Source organism: Acanthochromis polyacanthus, chromosome 2 (genome assembly GCF_021347895.1).
Source record: "Acanthochromis polyacanthus isolate Apoly-LR-REF ecotype Palm Island chromosome 2, KAUST_Apoly_ChrSc, whole genome shotgun sequence".
Lineage (NCBI taxonomy): Eukaryota > Metazoa > Chordata > Actinopteri > Pomacentridae > Acanthochromis > Acanthochromis polyacanthus.
The window spans coordinates 184,701-202,585 of NC_067114.1; the positions used below are offsets into that span (position 1 = coordinate 184,701).

General features: G+C 39.8%; 1 protein-coding gene across 1 annotated transcript; it reads right to left on the bottom strand.

Moving 5' to 3' along the window:
- Positions 1-999: 999 nt before the first annotated feature.
- LOC127532275 (uncharacterized) lies at positions 1,000-4,402 on the bottom strand. The gene is made up of 5 exons (XM_051943599.1): positions 3,370-4,402; positions 3,041-3,222; positions 2,428-2,934; positions 2,135-2,307; positions 1,000-1,983 (listed from the first exon to the last, which is right to left on the bottom strand). Exons 3-5 carry the CDS (start codon positions 2,701-2,703, stop codon positions 1,677-1,679), a joined length of 756 nt encoding a protein of 251 aa, XP_051799559.1. The 5' UTR covers positions 2,704-2,934; positions 3,041-3,222; positions 3,370-4,402; the 3' UTR covers positions 1,000-1,676.
- Between the last annotated feature and the right edge of the window lie 13,483 nt (positions 4,403-17,885).

Here is a 17,885-nt window from a genome sequence, read left to right on the forward strand (position 1 = left end):
AGAAGGCGAATTCAGACTTCCTGTTTGATCAAACTAACTTCCTTTTCAATTATATTAAAGCGAGCTTGATAGTAAATATAAGAGAGTATACTAGTGTATGTGTAACAGTATGATAGTAATTGTAAGAGAGTTTGATAGTGAATGTAAGAGAGTTTGATGGTAAATGTGAGAGAGTTTGATAGTAAATGTAAGAGGGTTAGATAGTAAATGTAATAGAATATACAAGGGTATGTGTGAGAGTTTGATGGTGAATGTAAAAGCAAGTATGATTTATTTCTCAAGGGGCCTCCCATAGGATCCTATTCTGTCCTGCTGAGCTTGTTGGTGGATGCAGCTGTAATGTCAGCAGCATTACAGCTGCTGGTGTTCTGGCTAAAACTAACTTCACTGCCGTCTCGGCCAGATTCAGGTTGGGTTGGCTGAATAAGTACGACAGATATTTTGGCCTGACTTTCAGAGGTTTGAGGTCAACATCTGTCCATGTTTGGATTTAGAAGGATTAAGATTGTTGTGAAGCTCTTAACACGGTTATCTTCACCTCACCTGCTTTCTAGTGACACAGGCAAACAAACAAACATGGTGGAAAAAAAGAAAACAGAGGAGAAACTACTGGAACTGTAGTTTGACAGCAAAATGAATGAGTGGATAACAAAAAAAATCAATAATAGTAATGTTTTTTGCTTTGAAAATGTGGTTGTTTTAGATTGGTAATTTATTTTTCTTTGGTTTTGGGAAGTCTGACCTTCAAGACTATAGTGGAGGAAATGGTGTTTTCAATGACAATTTTTTTCAATGGTAATTTTTTTTTCAATGACAACCAATACTGTCTCTATTTTAGCTCCATGAGGAAATGCCTGACCATCTGAGCAAACAACGAGCTCTGCAAAATTAACTACACAATGAAAATGTAAAGGATTACAAATGATTAAGATCGATAGTTATGGCAGACTTGTAAGTTGCGGAGTGCAGGAAAAATAACTTCATCACTCATTGCAATGAGATGTGCTTGTCACTTTAAACCCTTGTAACACCACTTTGTTTACAAGGCATGTTTTGTTTTTAAAAAGTCTTCAAAATGCACACTCTTTTTAGAGCCAGAAAGTGTAAAAATGCAGTTTCTGGTGGTTCAACCTTCCGACTGTTTGTAATAAATACCATCAGTTTTGTGTGGTTACATAGAGAAAACATCTTGAAAATAAGCTTAAAATTGTCAGATTTCATTGTAGTCACTTTATTTAAAATGTCAAATTTAAAAATTCACCAAAAATAACGATGGAAATTGTAAAAAAAAGAAAGCCAAAGATTCTCTGCTCTGCACGGCAACTGAGAAGCCATGACTGACTCAGGGCAGTTGTGAGCAACAACCATGTGACCAAAATCCAGACACTTTTTGGGTAAACCTTTCAATTCATTTTCAATACATTTTATTTTCCAGTTCAAATGTGTCATCTCAAGACACTTCAGTGAGGAAAGTAAAGACAAAACTATAGAAAGAAATCCAACAAATCCAAAGTTTCCTTTGGATTCCCTGTCTGAGCAAGCACTTGGCGACAGTGGGGAGGTAAAACTCCCTTTTTCAGGAAGAACCCTCCAGCAGAACCAGGCTCAGACAGGGCGGCCATCTGCCTCGACCGGTTGGGGTGAGGGTGACAGTGAAAGACACTTGACAGTGCTGCTCAGTTCATCACATCGGACGCACAGCAGCAGCAGAACGTCTTCTTTATCCAAGAGAAGACGCGTTGGAAGCAGTTCTTCTTCTTCTTCGTCTTCCTCTGTTCCTTCTCACTGACCTCGGTGTCTTCATCATCATTGCTATCCTCGCTGTCGTCAGTGTCTTCAGCAGTGTCAGCATTGTCACTGTCTTCATGCTCACTGCTCTTCAGGTCTTTGTCCTCATCAGGCAAGCCTGTCAGGTTAATTCTGTTTTCAGGATCTGCAGGCTTAACCATGATGAACTTGCTGGTGGAGGGTCTCGGTTCATCGCTAAAAAAGGAAACATACACTGTTGGGTTTACATCTGACGAGCAGAGAATGTAAACATGGAAATCAGCAAAAGTTCATATCAGTCTTTTGTCACCTGCTGGGCTGCTAATGTCTCACAACCTGTGTACAAAGTAAGTAGAAACACACTTACCAACTGCTGGTGGGGGAGCTGCTGTTGAGATAGCTTTTGGTGATGAAGGGATGGTTGAGGATACCGCTGGGGGTGATTCTGTCGTCCTCATCCCACCGAAGCATCGCCTTCAACAGCTCGATGCACTCCCTCCTCTCATCGGCCTCTGCTGGGTTGTCCGTCTCAGAGGACACCTGGTGCAGCAAACATTTTGAAAGTCCAACAGTGGTCAAATCACCTTCCACCGTCAAATGTGAATACCATAAATGAACGGGACTTTTCAGCAACTAGCCGCTGCTTCCTAAACTACCTACCGTTTTCATTTCATCCAGAGAGCCGAACTCGTAAACTGTGGGGTCGGAGTAGATGACATGGGCCACAAAATACTCAACAGGTGTCTGAAAGAAGAAAACAATGATGCTTACTAAAGTCTTTATCTTATTGAGTGAGTAAAGGTCAGAGGTAAAATCACAGTAGGAGCATTGTACCTTCAGCCGCCACAAACCATTAGACGTTTTCTGAAAAAAAAATCGTGATCTCCGGCCAGCATCGATGAGATGTTGCGGTGGCGGACCCAGCAGACGGATCATGCGTCGGAGCTGCAGACAAAACGTAACACCATGTTAGACCTGAAGCTAATCCTGTGACGGCTTCTAATGTGTTTCAGCTGCAGTAATTTACTCACTTTCCAGTATTCCGAGTCTGAGTCCGATTCTGATCCGAAGAGACTATCTTCAGTCATCATCCCGGCCATCACGCAGCCTAAGGACCAAACGTCGATGGCCTCTGAATACGGCAGGCCCAGGGTGATTTCTGGAGCTCTGAATGTGGAAAAAACATCAGATGAAGATGTGACACAGTAGACAGTAAGGAGACAGCGCTGAATGAAAGATTTCTCAATGTTTAAAAAGTATCAGTATTTCATACCTATATTCAAGTACTTGGAATAGCTCTCCTGCTTTGGCTTCCGACCTGTACTTGGCCATACCAAAGTCAATGAGCTTGACTCTGAAGGGCTGCTTCACGTGATCCACCATCATGATGTTATCCTCCTTCACATCACCGTGGATTATGCCAGCACTCTTTGCTGCATTCAAAGCTACAGCCACCTGCAAGTAACAACATTTATCAGGAGTTTGTTCAAGAAATCTGTCACATGACAATAAAAGTAGAAGTTGTAAAGGTTCCTGAACCACCGATGTTCATTTTAGCACCACTGAAGGAGAGAAATATAAGGAGACAATAGAAGGTCACACCTGCTGAATAACTGTGCGGACGTCTTCCAGTCGCATTGGCTGTGGTAAACTCTCCACATAGTCCCACAGGTCGATGTCCAACTTTTCAAGCACCAGGAGCCGCTTATTGTCTATGAAGAAGTCTCCTTTGTACTCAATGATGTTGGACTCCTTCGAGTTGTGGCTCATGAGCTTTTTCAGGATTTCCGCCTGTGGAGACACAATATGTTTGCTGAGTCACATCATCCAATCAGTTCTTCTCAACAACTAAAAAGTACATAACATGACCAGTACCACTACTCAGAATCTTGTAGTGGTACTACCTCTTTTTAAAACAATGTCTTTTTTATGTCACTGTTCAGCTGAAATCAGTCTCCTACCTCATGGTCTAGATTGTGCCGTATGGGCACCTTTATAGCCACGTGCTCTTCAGTGTTGTTTTTCACGCATTCCAACACTCTTCCAAAGCCTCCAGCTCTCAGTTCTTTCACCACCGTGTAGCCTGTTGTGAATTCCAAACGCTGCCATGTGGTACTCCCCTCGGAGGAAGATGAGGATGAGGATGAGGATGAGGATCCATCCATGCATCCTCTATACACCGCTTCATTCTCACTAGGGTCGCGGTGGGTGCTGGAGCCTATCCCAGCTGACTCGGGCGAAGGCGGGGGACACCTTGGACAGGTCGCCAGTCTTTCGCAGGGCGAGGATGAGGATGAGGATGAGGATGAAGATGAGGATGAACTTTGAAAGTACATCTTTATCTTGTCCCAGAAGACTGAAAGTGAAACAGACACAAAAGAGAACCATATATTATGGATGTCTTGTTAAACCATTGGTAATCTACCACACTGTTGTGATCTCAGTTTTCAATCATATTTGCTAAATATTGAACCAGTTATCATAAAACAACAGCACTGAGTGTTACACCCTGCTCTGAATTGTGTTATAAGGCATATTGGACAGTACTGCAGCAAAATTACATGGATGTTTCCTCAGAAACTCCAAAGTGTTTACTTCATTAAACAGAAGAGTGGAGTTACTTCACAAAAGTTTGGTTATCTCGATTTTGCTTAAATGTGGATGTCTCTGAGTTTGGTGTTAAGCTGGTTTCACTAAATTATTCAATAAACGAATAAATAACTCAATAAAATAAATTGAAATGCTGTCTCCACTCAGAGTTTTTGTGTTTGGCATGAATTCTAGAATGCCTTTAAAAACAATTTCAAAATTCTCAGCATTGTTTCATTTTGAAAATGGCATGTTAAATGACTAAAACTGGCACTGTTTTTCTCATCTATCTGCACTTAATAACTTATAGCGACATATTCTGAGTAATGTTGTTAGAAATTGTTGAAATCTCTCATTTGTCAGAACATTTTCTGCTCAACCATGTCTCATTTGACAGATTTTTTCTCACATAAAATATATTTCAAATATATTAAAAATGCTAACTTTTAGAAATGTGTTCAGTATTTTTATTCACAAATCAAGATGTTTGAGATCATTTTTTTAAAAGCCTGTTTATCCACGTCCAGCACATTTTTAACATATTACAGGCATTTGAGGTAATGTTTAAATGACAGTATCTCAAGAACTAATACAGACAAAGCATGATTTTTTTTTATGGTTAGTTCTAGTTTCAACTACAGGACGAGTCGATGAAATAATCTCTGATAACAGGTGAATTGAAATTTAAAAACTAATTGTAACTGTCACTGAAAGTCTCATCTTTGAGCACACATTACCCCAAAAAAACAATAATGCAGATATCAACCAATGATATTTTCTGACACTTTTGTACTTGCATGCCAGGATAATACAAAACAAAGCATACAGAATATATTTTTTAACATTAAATGCTTGGTCACAAAAATGCAGGAGTACTGGTTGTTTTTAGTTATCCAGTTATGACCAAACCTGAACACATCACTTCCCTTCCACACTGCTAAGATCTTACTTTTTAATAATAAGATGTTCAAAATGACAAGACAAGTACAAAACTGAGTGTTACATCCTGTTCTGACTCACGGATTTCATTACAAATTGGACAGAGTTGTAGAAAAATAGATTTTAAAACTGCCTTCTGAATGTTTCCTCTGGTGTTTGCTTCATCAAACAGAACAGTGAAGTCACTTACCTCAAAAATGTTGGCTTCTTTGGACTTTGTTAAAAGTTTGATGTCGAGTTTAATCTCGATGTCCTTCGAGTTTCAGTGTAGTCCTGTTGTCCTGCTGAAATCCGTAAGACACTGACCAGAACTGTCTGCACACTGACACTTGTATACTTCGTTTAAATGTAAACAAAGTCTAATTGGGAACTATTTTTTAGAGGTGTTCATTCTGCATCGAAACCATTGCATATCTTGACAACGGTACATCAGATCATGCTCAAACTTGGTAGGGGTATTGCAGGGGTCCTGGGGAAGTGCAGTGGGGAGTTTGAATCAGTTTGGATGAATGGTAGTGCTTTTTCAATGCAATGAAATCAAGGTACTCACATTCTGACAGCAGTCTCAGCACTACTTGGTTTAAATGTAAACAAAGCAGCAGATATTTTTTAAACTTTTAACTGTCATATTTACTGTAAAGAAAGCACACAGTGGATGGGTTTGGGTTCATGTAAAATGCTGAAACACTGGTGTAGTCATTGTATATGAGGAATATGGCTTTCCAAAGGGAACAAACTTGGAGTTAGTTGAGCCTTTGCAGAAAACATGTTGGGGGTAAATGGTGCCAGTAAAATTTCAAATTTTCCATCTCATATAATGTAAGATCTGTCTCCATTTGTTCATGTATGACCTGATGGGCTGCAAAGTATGGGGTGCCGCTTGTAAAGGAGCTCATGTGCTGATACTCATCTCCTATTACTATAAGTAAAGCTTTTGTTAATTTTCACATTACAGAATATGGTCAGGTGGTAATAAAGATTTTAAGTTAACATGCACTGTTTTTATTACATTGGATCAGTTATATCTAGAGCTGATGTGCAACAAGAATATGACGTTGAGTTAATGTGCATTTTAATTTACTTTTGCACCTAATCTTACCAATACCAGTAATCTGGAGCCAAGATGGATCCTATGGGAGGCCCCTTGAGAAATAAATCATACTTGCTTTTACATTCACTATCAAACTCTCACACATACCTTTGTATAGTCTCTTACATTCACTATCTAACCCTCTTACATTTATTATCAAACTCTTGTACTTACTATCGTACTCTCGTACTCTCACACATACATTAGTATACGCTCTGACATTTACTATCAAACTCTCTCACATTTACTGTCAAACTCTGTCACATTTGCTATCAAACTCTCTCACATTTACGATCAAACTCTCACATTTACGATCAAACTCTCTCACATTTACTATCAAACTCTCTCACATACACCAGTATACTCTTCTATATTTACTATCAAATCAGACAGAATAATAGTATGCGAATGAGAATAATAGTGTGTGAATGAATGAGAGTAGTAGTATGTGAATGAATGAGAATAGTAGTATGTGAATGAATGAGAATAGTAGTATGTGTGAGAGAGTTTACTTGAAAAGGAAGTGAGTTTGCTTGAAACGGAAGTACCGCTAAATTCTGTGTTTCTGATTAGTTATCATCTTTGATACCTAGCAGAGGCGCAAGTTTACGTACACGAAAATGATAGAAATGACAGTATGATGGACAGAGAGCAGCTCAATGAAGCCATCGGCCTTCTCAATAACATTTTAAATTCTTCAACCGTCACAGCAGTGTCTAACGTAATACAACAACGGCAACAGCCATCCACAGTCGCATCCAATGCGGCCGTTGAGGAAGAAATGCGGCGGCTTTTCAGAACCGGGAGCCAACGAGGCGCCTCTACTTCGGTTGGAGCTAATGCTAGTGTCAGCGTGAATCAAGTCATGCGACCTCGATATCAGACCCAGCAGTATTTTGGAGGATGGGCTTCGAAGTCTAAAAAGAGGTGAGTTAGCACAGGGTTTCCCCCAAAAAAGTTTTTAAGCCAGGTGGCAAGCAAAGAATTTGGTGAGGGCACACACACGGGTATTTTTTTACGGGGGACCAGCAGCTAACTGTGTTTTTATGGAGGCGCTAACGTACATTAAACTAGAAAAGCACTCGGAGAGCGCAGACCTCCGCCAGGCCATCTGTCTGTCTGTCCGTCTGTCTGTCTGTCTGTTTACAGCATAACTCAAAAAGTCATGGACGGATTGTATTGAGTTTCAGCAGTTTGTGCAGAAAGCATAACATGCATGTACAGTGTAACAGCACAGTGTTTTGCACGCGGCGCTGCCGCACGCACGTACAGTTGCGCACGCGTTACGGTACCGTACGCGTCGCCGCCGCTTCGTTTCGTCGGTCCCGACTCGCCCGGGCAGCCTGAAGCGGCCGCGGGGGATTCAGCCGTCGCCCGGGATCGTTGCAGCGCCGCACGCGGCACCGCCGCACGCACGTGACGGCACCGTTGCGCGCGCGTGTGACTGTACCGCAGGCGTCTCCGCCGCACGCACGTGACAGTACCGTTGCGCGCGCGTGTGACGGTACCGCACGCGTCGCTGCCGCTTCATTTCGTCGGTCCCGACTCGCCCGGGAAGCCCGAACCTATCGCGGGGGATTCGGCCGTCGCCCGGGATCGTTGCAGCGACCTCTGTCTGTCCAATGGAGAGATGGCCGTCAGGCCATCTCTCAATTGTCCTTCGACCTTCAAAAAATTCCTGGATCCAGACGGTGATTCGGATCACCTCCAAAATCTAATCGATTCTTACTCTTGCTCTTCCGGACATCCTGTAAAAATTTGGTGAAAATCCGTCCATGACTTTTTGAGTTATGCTGTTAACAGACAAAGAGACACACACACACACAGACACACAGACACACACACAGACGGACAGACAAACAAACTCCGGTGATTACATAACCTCCTGGCGGAGGTAATTAGTGCTAAAAGCAGCAAAATGTGTGAAGCAGAAAAGGTGTTTAGAGTTTTGGAGGCTTGAGAAAAGGTTTTGCTCTCTCTATTTCAGTTTAAGTGTGTGCAATGCATGTCATTTTATTGTTTTAGCAACTGAAAAAATATATATTCACATACATAAAGTTACTACCATACATCAGAGTAAAAAGAAAATGTGTACACCTTACTGTAATATAAAACTGTAATATAAACACATACACAAAACAAAGGAAAATTATATGTAGCCTGCAGCACTGCAAATAAAGCTGGTGAATTATGTCGGAAAAACGGATTTTTTTGTTACTGCTATTGAGGAAAAACACGACGCAAGGAAGACTCAGACTCAAAATATTCAGTTAAGAATATTTAGTAAAAAATGCAAAGGATGGACAGATATGCGTGCACGCAGATTCTATCTTGTTCAGATGCTGACAGCAGAAAACTGCTAAAGCTAGACAATGGTTCTCTGCATGCAGCTGTGATCACAAGAAAGAATGAATCTCTAAGCTAATACATGAGTTTTTAAACTAAGAAATTGCAGTCTTCTGATTGGCCCCACGCTGAGACAGCCTCTCCGGATGTCTTGGGTCTTGTCCAATCACCTCCGTCTTCCTCCTGCAAGAGGTGTCTCTGAATGTGTGTGTATGTGGCCGCTCCCTGTGACCTTTACACAGATTTTTAAGAGCTCAGTTCTGCTGAGATCTGCAGATTTCTGTTCCATTTGGTGTTGAATTAAACAATTTACTGATTCAGTTTTATTCAACTTAACTTTAAACAACAATTTGATAATTTAATCACACCTTTATGGCAGATTTGAAAGATCCCATTCCCTTTATTGATTTACTTTAATCTTATTTAATTAATACCAGATTCCTATGTTCTTTCCCATTTTATTGTTAATTTAATACATTGCTAATTTAGATTCTTCTATAGTATTTCCTCACTAAGCTAAATATATTAATCCTAATTCTCAACATTGTTTATGGTTCAATACTTTAACTTTTATTCTTGTTTAAGCTTTGTAGTGGGGGCCAGTTGCCCCATTACGTAAGATCTCTGTGTAACCTGATCACTCTATGCATTAACACTTTGATCCTAAGTTCTAGGTCTCAAAATATCTAAGTCTCACCATTGAAACATCAGAGAATCCAGGAGCCAAATCTGCAGATGCCAAGATGTAAAGTGTTTTTTCGATACAGCACAGACACAAACAAACACTTGAGAAAGGTCCCGGGAGCCCTCTGAACCCACTGTCTGACAACTGAACCCCTTAAACCCTCCGAGCAGAGGTCAGTTCATGCCCTTAACCCATCTCTCTTTTTGCCACTGCCAGCTGCCAGTATTGCACAATTAAGGAAAGAGCGAATCTTTACTCCCTAATAATTTTAATTGGAAACTCGTGGCTTGCCGGCACCTCCCCTGTGGGAGACATCCTCCCCCAAGCTTTCTCACGCGAACACCTGCACCCTTATCTCCAAACAATACTTTTGTTGATATTGGCAGTTATTCCAGAGGAAACAAACCACAGGCTATCTGTAAACCATTTCAGTCCGAGGGCAAAAAAGGCCTGCTGTCAGATACACACACAGACACAGATTCATTACAGCAGTGGATTAATTTTTCCACATCAGCATCTAGCTGCTGTTTGAACTTTTCACCCTTTCTCTGCCTTTCTGTGCGTATGTGACAACCTGCACATCCAGAACTAGAATTCAAACATGCACCCATAAGCACTTTAATACATTTGAGTATAGAGTTAATACAAGTTGCAAGCACATTAATATATGATTAACACATAATATGATCAAACGAAGGTTAATAATGATTATCAGTAATAGTAACAGAGTAATTAAATGATGATTACAAGTAACGAATAAAAGTAATAACATGATTACTAAGCAAAAGTAATTAAAATGATGATTATAAGTAAAAGTAATAAAATGATGATCATAAGTAATAAGTAAAAAGTAATTAAAATGATGATTATAATTGATAAGCAATGAGTAATTAAAATGATTATAAGTAATATGCAAAAGCAATAAAAACATGATAGTTTAATACACATGCAAAAATGAATATTCCCCACAATTACAACTAACATAAGAAGTACTATGCTCATGATAAATTTTGAAAGTTGAACAGACTGTTCTGCATGTGAAGATGAATACAATGAAATGATGCTGATATGTTTTGGAGAGAGCAACCATTAGACCAGGGGTGTCAAGATCCGTTCCTGGAGGGCGACTATCCTGCATGTTTTAGATGTTTCCCTCTTCCAACACAGCTGATTCAAATGATCAGGCTCGTTATCAGGCTTCTGCTGAGCTTGATGATAAGCTGATCATTTGAATCAGGTGTGTTGGAAGAGGGAAACATCTAAAACATGCAGGATAGTGGACCTCCAGGAACTGAGTTTGACACCCCTGCATTAGACTGAGAATCAACAATCTGTTTTGATTAAAAAGATCTATTCACTTGGAAATTGTGCTAAATGTAGGCTAACTGTGCTAACAGTGGGATAGTTGTACTTAATCATTTGCAAAGATGTCCTGAGACATTGATACAAGTACTAAGACATTTGCAATTTGACAAAATGAATGAGAAATATAATTCTGTTATGAACAATTGCAAAGTGGTTTGGAGATTTGTCCATGTTCTTTTGAGAATGTAATTTCAGTTTCAAGAAATGAGCCAAACCAATGGAGAAAAAAATGTAAAACCAATTATGAACATTACTCGGTTATGAGCAACCCAGTCTCACATCAAATTGTGACATAGTCACGTTTGTCCACAATGCAAAACGTTACAATCTCACAATTTTGGCCTGAAAATTGTGAGATGCTCACGTTTTTTCCCGCAATTCTTTTCTATGGGTCTGACGAAGGGTCATGTGACTGCTTGCTGCAGGCTTCTCAAAATGAAAACATGGCGGCTATTCCTTTTATTTTCCGTGGAAAATGCATTATTTTAAGATAGTTTGGACAGAAAAAAAATTTTTGATTACATTTTTAGCGAGAAATATATATAACACTTTCACATTATCCATTCAGTTATTGGAAATGATCTTTGGTTTGGTTTGTTTTTACGCTGAATTTCACTTCACGGCATTAAATTGTGACAGTGTCACATTTTGTGCGTTATGTTGGTTGATTAGGACGCTGCCAAAAACGAAAACAAGCGGTGTGTTTATTTTTGTATTGTTGCATTGTGTAATTTTTTGAGTTGTTAAATCATTTATGTAACGCTTGGTGATTACTGCTAGTTACTGAGATGTCTTCCCCGGCCGTTCATTAGTTGACGCGCTTCGCTCCCTTGTTAACAAGTTGCATTTCAATGATCCACAAGTCGCTCGTTGTCAATGCAAACAACCGTATTTATTTCCATGAACGTGCTTTTGTTCATTTGTTGAGCTCATCCATACACCAGTCAGCGCACAGCGATCTAAAAACTTTATTCCTGCCCACAACAAGATCCCCCTCTCTTTCTTTAGCCCGTGGAAGCGTCCATAGCAACCGCCATAGCAACGGTGGGAAACGTAACAGTTCCACTCCGAGACGTGAAAGATTCATCGTAATAACAAACCAGAGATCATACACAAGAACTGAACGAATATTGTGAAATTAAAATGTATATTTTTTGGTGTCGCTGTAATGCCTGAGGCTTTGCTGCTGTCCGCTTTCTGACCGTGGTCGGCAAAATACAGGGGAGAACGACGTGCAGAACCCGCTGCACCTTTCTTCTTCGGTGGTGTCTGTGTAAAACAATGTCCAACATGCAAACAGCACACCTAGCGCCATGAAGCACAAAATGCAGGTGTAAATCAATGACATCTTACAATTACAATGTCCTGTCTTTTAACTAATAAAGACACATATATAAAGAACTTTACATAAGTTTGTTTGTTTGTTTTATTAAGATCCCCTGTCAGCTTTTGCAAAGCAGCGGCTATTCTTCCTGGGGTCTTCATAATTTCATTTGTGACAACATCAAAAAGCAACATGTACACAAAATACATACAAATCAAATTACAAAATACATAAACAATACATACAAAAATACACGTATACAATACAAATAACATGCATATACAAAACCTGTCCTAACCAAAAGCATACCGAAAAAAGCATCATTTTTTTAAAAATATTTTGGATTTCGATTAATTAGACAATGAACAAATTGACGTAATTTCCTGGTGGGTGTGTTTATGCAGCCTATTAAACACTTTTTTCCCTATGAAATAAAGTACAATCCATACATCATGGTCCGGTGTTCATTGTTTGTTTTGTTCACTGACATAGTGCAATAAAGTTTTGTTTTTTCAACCATCCAGTACCGTAATGAATATTGAATGAATATGGCATCTCGTTTACATCTCTAATTAAGGAGCAAGAAATTTACTGACGTTGATTTATGATTCAAGACAAGCAGAGGACACACTGTGTGCCCCTTTAATGTCCAAAAGGCCAATTAAGGTCAAAATCTCACAGATTCTTTGACCGATTTGGACCAACCTGCACATGTTTCATATTGGGTCCTAAAGCAATACTGGTGTACGTTTTCAGACCACTAGGACCTACAACGGCAAAATAGGAGCAAAGAAGACACTGGAACAGGGCCTTTGTTAAAATGAATGAGAAACAGTGTGAGAACATCAATCAAAGTGCACCAAAGTGCATAAAGTCATAGAACAGGGTGTGCTGAATGCTCTGGAGCAAGTCTGCAGTGAAAACACCTTTGAAGGGGTCAAGGGTCACTAAATCTGAAGACTTCAAATGAAGGAGACATTTTGTGCAACATATCAAGTATCATAAAAGTCATTCCCAGTGGAATTCAAGTCTGATATTGTGTGGGACTATTCAGAGCAGTCACATGAAGCACCGTACCTGTTTCAAGGGTCTAGCTCCATGGGAACTTGCTTTTTTCAGCAGTGAGGCCTGCTAGTAGTGATGAAGCCTGAGGCCTTCAAACATGTAAAAATCATTCCTGCTCGGTCATTTTTTGGGTCTAGTGACACCAAATCGGACACGCTCCTACTAGACCACCTCCTGACCTTGCATATTTTTTTCAGAGAGTTAGCTCAAAGGAGCCCGACCACAGTCCTGTTTCTGACTCTACGGTTAACCCTTTCATGTCCAAATGCTTCAAAACGGGCTAAAAGGTCAAATCTCGCACATTCCTTAACCAATTTGGACCAAACTGCACAGGTTCTAGATATAGAGGCTAATGTGAACGCTCATGCACGTTTCAGACCTCCAGGGGCCCTGAAGAAGGAATGAGGGCCAAAAAAAACCAAAGTGCATTTTTTCAGTTATCTATACTTCTATCCATGGTTGTGCTGTTTTCATAGAGGCACACAACTTTATATTGCAGTAAAAACAATGAGCCCAGGGGGATTTAAAATACGACTGGAGCAACTAGAAACTACTTCAGGGAGTTAATGACACACCAGCATAGCAACACAACTACAGCAACAACAAATACCACAACATCTACAGAGAAAAATATCATTATTGCTCTCCTTATTATTACAAAATATACAGACTCTTTATATATAAGGAACCATAAACACGCTAAAGACACAATAAAGTAGCCAAAAAAGGTAATGAATAAAGTTTCACACAAACAGACATAAGTTTTGTGTGTGTGGGCAAAGTGTTCTTTCAGAGTCAGTCAGCGCAGCACAGTGAGGTGCACCAAAGAAAATTAATGATAAAATGATGACTAAATGCTGAGATGTTATGATGAATAAAACAAAGATTTTTCAGTGATGGAATATTCTTTCCACTTGTACAATGACTGCAAGGAAATTGTGCTGCAACCAAACAGCAAACTCTTTGAATGAACAATAAAGGCAACATGGAAATGCAGAAAATTACAGTTTGTCAAACGTCTGCTTGAGGCTGCTTCAAAAACGAGTTAATCTCTATGGATCCCTGCGTTAAAATGTCCAAGTTTACAGCAGTCTTTTTGCTCCTGTTTTGCCGTTGTAGGTCCTGGTGGTCTGAAAACGTACACCAGTATTTCTTTAGGACCCAATATCAAGCATGTGCAGGCTGGTCCAAATCGGTAAAAGAATCTGTGAGATTTTGACCTTAATTGGCCTTTTCGACATTAAAGGGGCACACTTCCAAACTTCAACATGGTACCATCTGGCCCCCTGTTGATCTAGGAGGCTGATACTGTGTATACGACTCACAGGGGGCCCTAGTACTTGTGGTTAAAATTTTGTCCCGTTCGGGTAAAAAATGAGGGTGAGGGTCAAATTCCACTGGCAGAAGGCTCTCAGGGTCAATAAGTCTAACAAGACCTGATTTTTCCAACATGAACACTTGGTCAGATTTTCTGTGGGACCCTGGGGCTGATCTTTACTATGTTATACTAGGCTATATTTGGAGCTGAACTGTGGTGGTTTGGAGTCTCTATGACCTTCCTGTGACCCCTGGCGCAGGGGTCAAAATGTCACATTTTTGGACATTGAAGCACCATAAATTAGTAATTTTTGCATCAAATGAGCTGAAACTTTTAGGGGTGATTTAAGTGACCTTGGTGAACAATTGATTTGAAGCACAAGTCTCTAGGTCATTCCTGGAGCTACTTCCGGTTTGGGAGGGGCTAGCAAAACAGTTCCAGTGGATTTAGATTTTAGATGTTTCAGAGGTACCAGATCCCAGGTTTCAGCTCTCTGAGTGTAACAGAACAGAAATGAGAGCAAAAGAGGGACAACTATTGAAAAACGTGTTTTTTTGGCCCTCATTCCTTCTTCAGGGCCCCTGGAGGTCTGAACTTGCATGAGCATTCACATTAGCCTCTATATCTAGAACCTGTGCAGTTTGGTCCAAATTGGTTAAGGATTGTGCGAGATTTTGACCTTTTAGCCCGTTTTGAAGCATTTGGACATGAAAGGGTTAACCGTAGAGTCAGAACAGGACTGTGGTCGGGCCCCTTTTGAGCTAACTCTCTGAAAAAAATATGCAAGGTCAGGAGGTGGTCTAGTAGGGAGCGTGTCCGATTTGGTGTCACTAGACCAAAAATGACCGAGCAGGAATGTTTTTTACATGTTTGAAGGCCTCAGGCTTCACACTACTAGCAGGCCTCACTGCTGAAAAAAGCAGGTTCCCATGGAGCTAGACCCTTGTAAACAGATACGGTGCTTCATGTGACTGCTCTGAATAGTCCCCACACAATATCAGACTTGAATTCCCCTGGGAATGACTTTTATGATACTTGATATGTTGCACAAAATGTCTCCTTCATTTGAAGTCTTCAGATTTAGTGACCTTGACCCCTTCAAAGGTGTTTTCACTGCAGACTTGCTCTCAGAGCATTCAGCACACCCTGTTCTATGACTTTATGCACTTTGGTGCACTTTGATTGATGTTCTCACACTGTTTCTCATTCATTTTAACAAAGGCCCCTGTTCCAGTGTCTTCTTTGCTCCTATTTTGCCGTTGTAGGTCCTAGTGGTCTGAAAACGTACACCAGTATTGCTTTAGGACCCAATATGAAACATGTGCAGGTTGGTCCAAATCGGTCAAAGAATCTGTGAGATTTGACCTTAATTGCCTTTTGGACATTAAAGGGGGCACACAGTGTGTCCCTGCTTGTCTTGAATCATAAATCAACGTCAGTAATTTCTTGCCTCCTTAATTAGAGATGTAAACGAGATGCCATATTCATTCAATATTCATTACGGTACTGGATGGTTGAAAAAACAAAAACTTTATTGCACTATGTCAGTGAACAAAACAAACAATGAACACCGGACCATGATGTATGGATTGTACTTTATTTCATGGGGAAAAAAAGTGTTTAATAGGCTGGATAAACACACCCACCAGGAAATTACGTCAATTTGTTCATTGTCTAATTAATCGAAATCCAAAATATTTTTTAAAAAATGATGCTTTTTTCGGGAGCGAGTGATGACATCTGGATTTTCTCAAAAAATGGGGAATATTGAAAACTTTAAAATTAACTAAAAGAGCATTATGTAGCACAAAATTTTAGTTATTAGTTTAGTGGGTTGCTTGGGAATAGAAATTTGTAAAATACAATCATTCATTAAATTAAATCTAACATAAATGTAGTGACTGTAATGTCACTGTTTATGTGATTTATGTTATGGTTGGTTTTCTGAGGTAGATTATTTCTTTAATTATTACTGTTAGGTCATTGGTATCTTTGAAGAAGAAAAGTTTTATTTTATAATTCAAGGTGGGAGTATTATGTGTTGTATGCTTTTGGTTTAGGACAGGTTTTGTATATGCATGTTATTTGTATTGTATACGTGTATTTTTGTATGTATTGTTTATGTATTTTGTAATTTGATTGTATGTATTTTGTGTACATGTTGCTTTTTGGTGTTGTCACAAATGAAATTATGAAGACCCCAGGAAGAATAGCTGCTGCTTTGCAAAAGCTGACAGGGGATCTTTATAAAACAAACAAACAAACTTATGTAAAGTCTTTATATATGTGTCTTTATTAGTTAAAAGACAAGGACATTGTAATTGTAAGATGTCATTGATTTACACCTGCATTTGTGCTTCATGGCGCTAGGTGTGCTGTTTGCATGTTGGACATTGTTTTACACAGACACCACCGAAGAAGAAAGGTGCAGCAGGTTCTGCACGTCGTTCTCCCCTGTATTTTGCCGACCACGGTCAGAAAGCGGACAGCAGCAAAGCCTCAGGCATTACAGCGACACCAAAAAAATATACATTTTAATTTCACAATATTCGTTCAGTTCTTGTGTATGATCTCTGGTTTGTTATTACGATGAATCTTTCACGTCTCGGAGTGGAATTGTTTACCTTTCCCACCGTTGCTATGGTGGTTGCTATGGACGCTTCCACGGGCTAAAGAAAGAGAGGGGGATCTTGTTGTGGGCAGGAATAAAGTTTTTAGATCGCTGTGCGCTGACTGGTGTATGGATGAGCTCAACAAATGAACAAAAGCACGTTCATGGAAATAAATACGGTTGTTTGCGTTGACAACGAGCGACTTGTGGATCATTGAAATGCAACTTGTAACAAGGGAGCGAAGCGCGTCAACTAATGAACGGCGGGGAAGACATCTCAGTAACTAGCAGTAATCACCAAGCGTTACATAAATGATTTAACAACTCAAAAATTACACAATGCAACAATACAAAAATAACACACCGCTTGTTTTCGTTTTGCAGCGACTAATCAACCAACATAACGCACAAAATGTGACACTGTCACAATTTAATGCCGTGAAGTGAAATTCAGCGTAAAACAAACCAAACCAAAGATCATTTCCAATAACTGAATGGATAATGTGAAAGTGTTATATATTTCTCGCTAAAAATGTAATCAAAAATTTTTTTTTCTGTCCAAACTATCTTAAAATAATGCATTTTCCACGGAAATAAAAGGAATAGCGCCATGTTTTCATTTTGAGAAGCCTGCAGCAAGCAGTCACATGACCCTTCGTCAGACCCATAGAAAAGAATTGCGGGAAAAAACGTGAGCATCTCACAATTTTCAGGCCAAAATTGTGAGATTGTAACGTTTTGCATTGTGGACAAACGTGACTATGTCACAATTTGATGTGAGACTGG

What these genes read in the sequence shown, in the direction of transcription:
- LOC127532275 (XM_051943599.1), bottom strand. Translation starts at nt 2,703, where the DNA reads ATGATCCGTCTGCTGGGTCCGCCACCGCAACATCTCATCGATGCTGGC. An exon ending in CTCTGGATGAAATGAAAACG is followed by an intron (nt 2,308 to 2,427) that starts GTAGGTAGTTTA and finishes TTGCTGCACCAG; the next exon opens with GTGTCCTCTGAGACGGACAA. An exon ending in AGCTCCCCCACCAGCAGTTG is followed by an intron (nt 1,984 to 2,134) that starts GTAAGTGTGTTT and finishes TTCCTTTTTTAG; the next exon opens with CGATGAACCGAGACCCTCCA.